The 2,304-nt window shown below is 47.1% G+C and overlaps 1 protein-coding gene across 5 annotated transcripts in view; it reads left to right on the top strand.

Annotated features, from left to right (window-relative positions):
* Nucleotides 1-2,304, top strand: part of PDSS2 (decaprenyl diphosphate synthase subunit 2) — a 211,467-nt gene that overhangs the window by 189,383 nt on the left and 19,780 nt on the right. The window contains exon 8 of one of the 5 annotated variants that reach the window (XM_075063863.1): nt 1,597-2,204. The exons of the other annotated variants lie outside the window; for them this stretch is intronic. Coding sequence (XP_074919964.1) covers nt 1,597-1,617 — 21 coding nt within the window. The 3' untranslated portion in view covers nt 1,618-2,204. Of the gene's footprint in view, nt 1-1,596; nt 2,205-2,304 lie in introns of those variants that run through there. 5 annotated transcript variants of the gene reach the window in all.

Here is a 2,304-nt window from a genome sequence, read left to right as displayed (position 1 = left end):
GGGGGTGGTGAGTGAGGGGCTGGTGGCACGTTAGTGGGCTACAGGGCTGGCTACAGGGTTTTTGCTGCCCCAAGCGGCAGGGGGAAAAAAAAGCCTCCATCGCAATCGGCGGCAGTTCCACCATGCCGCTTTATTTTTCGGCAATAATTCGGTGGCAGGTCTTTCCCTCCGAGAGGGATCAAGGGACCCACTGCTGAAGAGCCAGATGTGCTGCTCCTTCCCCTTGGCCACCCCAAGCACCTGCTTGCTGAGCTGGTGCCTGGAGCCGGCCCTGGTGTAGTGTTGGGGGACTGTAGAGTGAAGTGTTGGGCGTGAGCGGAAGGTGTTCAAGGTGGTGGAGGTGAACAAGTTATGTGTCAGGGCTACTGGGATGTGTGTGGGGCTGTCAGGGTAAGTATGGGCTGGTGGAGGGTTATGTTGCATAGGCGCTGACTCCGTGGGTGCTGAAAAAAAAGCTGGGTGCTTGTCACCCACCAGCAGTCCCCCAGCAGCACCTCCCCCTTCCCCAAGTGCCTCCCCCTTCCCCCCACAGCATCTCCCGCATGTCACGATCAGCTGTTCCACAGTGTGCAGGAGGTGCTGGCGGGGAGAGGGGAGGAGTTACGGCCGAGTGTGGTCGGGGAGGGGGCAGAACAGAGCAGGAAGAAGAAGAGGCGGAGTGGGGTCTTGGACGAAGGGGTGGAGTGGGGGCTGGACCTGAAGTGGAGCTGGGGGGAGCAGCCCCTGGCACATTAGAAATTCGGCGCCTAGGGTTGTTGGGATATATGTGGAGTCGTAGGGACATTCAGGTGTCTGGATGTGAGGTAGGATATATTTGAGGCAGGAGCACTTTACTGAACAGCCCCTGTTCATGCCATGCAAGGCTGGCAGCAACTGGAGCAGAGTTAGAGCAGGGTCCTAGCACCGCTTAATTTTGACCTGGCTGCCCCTCTGTCATGATGGTGGGGCAGCCAAGCCAAATTTGAGTGAATTGGCAGGAGGAGCAATTTCTATAGTGCACAGGGTCCAAAATTCTTTAATCCGGAACTGCTGATCATGATGTCTTTACAGTGATGTTATGCACTCTTACCTTTTCTGCCTCGCACCTCATCCCCATGTCATAGGTAAAAGGGAGTCTTCCCTCTCCTGGCAGCTGCTCCCTACACTCCTCTCCATTACAGCCTTTTTGTGAACTAAACACAAAAACCTTCCCTTTCCTTGCACAAGCTAAAATTGAGGCCCATAGGGTATCTCTCACAGTAGGGGAATCTTCACACTAATATGCATGCAATCTTTCACTCAAGTATATAGCTGTAAATAAAACCAATCCACCCTAGGAACTGGATAGAGCTCTTTCAGACCCTTTCATAATGGAATTGAACTATCATGATACAGGTACCTTGTACTTCACTTGAAGTGCCAAGTTTTTGATTTAGAAGTCATCCAGACTGAATGACAGTGGGAGGAGTAAGCAGGGCTCCAGGTTAAGACAACAGGAGTCACCAATATGAATATATTTATATTTTCCCTATTTGTGGTCCTTGTTTAGAACTTCTAAAACCTATTTTCATGGATTTAATTTTTTGTTCTGTTGTATTTTATCTCTGGGTACTGGAGGCACCACATATAGGAACATAAGGATAGTTGAATTTCCATCCCTATTCAGTCTTTGACTACTCTGTGGACACTTCAATATAGTTGCTAGCTGCAACATGGAAACCATCAGCTACAAAGTAGACTGACACCACTTTCACATCTATCACGGAAGAGACTTCAGATGGTAACTTTTGGTCACAGTGACCTAGAGGTGACAGGCTCCATATCGCATCCTGTCAGTCTTAAAGTAGGAAAGAAGCTGATTGTTCAGGTTGAATCTTAGCAAGATCATGAGATTTCAGCTAGTTACCCCCAGATATATCTGAATCACGAATGTCTTTAACAAATTACATTATTTTTAATTTCCCATTGATACTGAATAGAGGCTGAATAGCTTTATGGTTATGAATGATTAGTTTTGATTGATGTCTCCTAGGACGGATGGAAAACTAGCAAGGAGATACAATTCATACTTTGATTTACTGTTACAACTATAGTATGTATCTAAAGGAAAATTAATATGTAGTCTAATGTTCCATGCGAAAAACTCTATAAATGTGTGTCTTTTCTAACCAGTTATAGATTATTTCTGTAGTTGAGTTTACTGTTACTTAAACTAATCATCCTTTTTATAGCAGCAGAGAATCCTGTGGCACTTATAGACTAACAGACGTTTTGGAGCGTGAGCTTTCGTGGGTGAATACCCACTTCGTCAGACGCAGGTAGTGG

Source organism: Chelonoidis abingdonii, chromosome 3, assembly GCF_003597395.2.
Source record: "Chelonoidis abingdonii isolate Lonesome George chromosome 3, CheloAbing_2.0, whole genome shotgun sequence".
Lineage (NCBI taxonomy): Eukaryota > Metazoa > Chordata > Testudines > Testudinidae > Chelonoidis > Chelonoidis abingdonii.
Note: the sequence above shows the minus strand (reverse complement) of the source record. Positions and strands in the feature narration are given on the sequence as shown.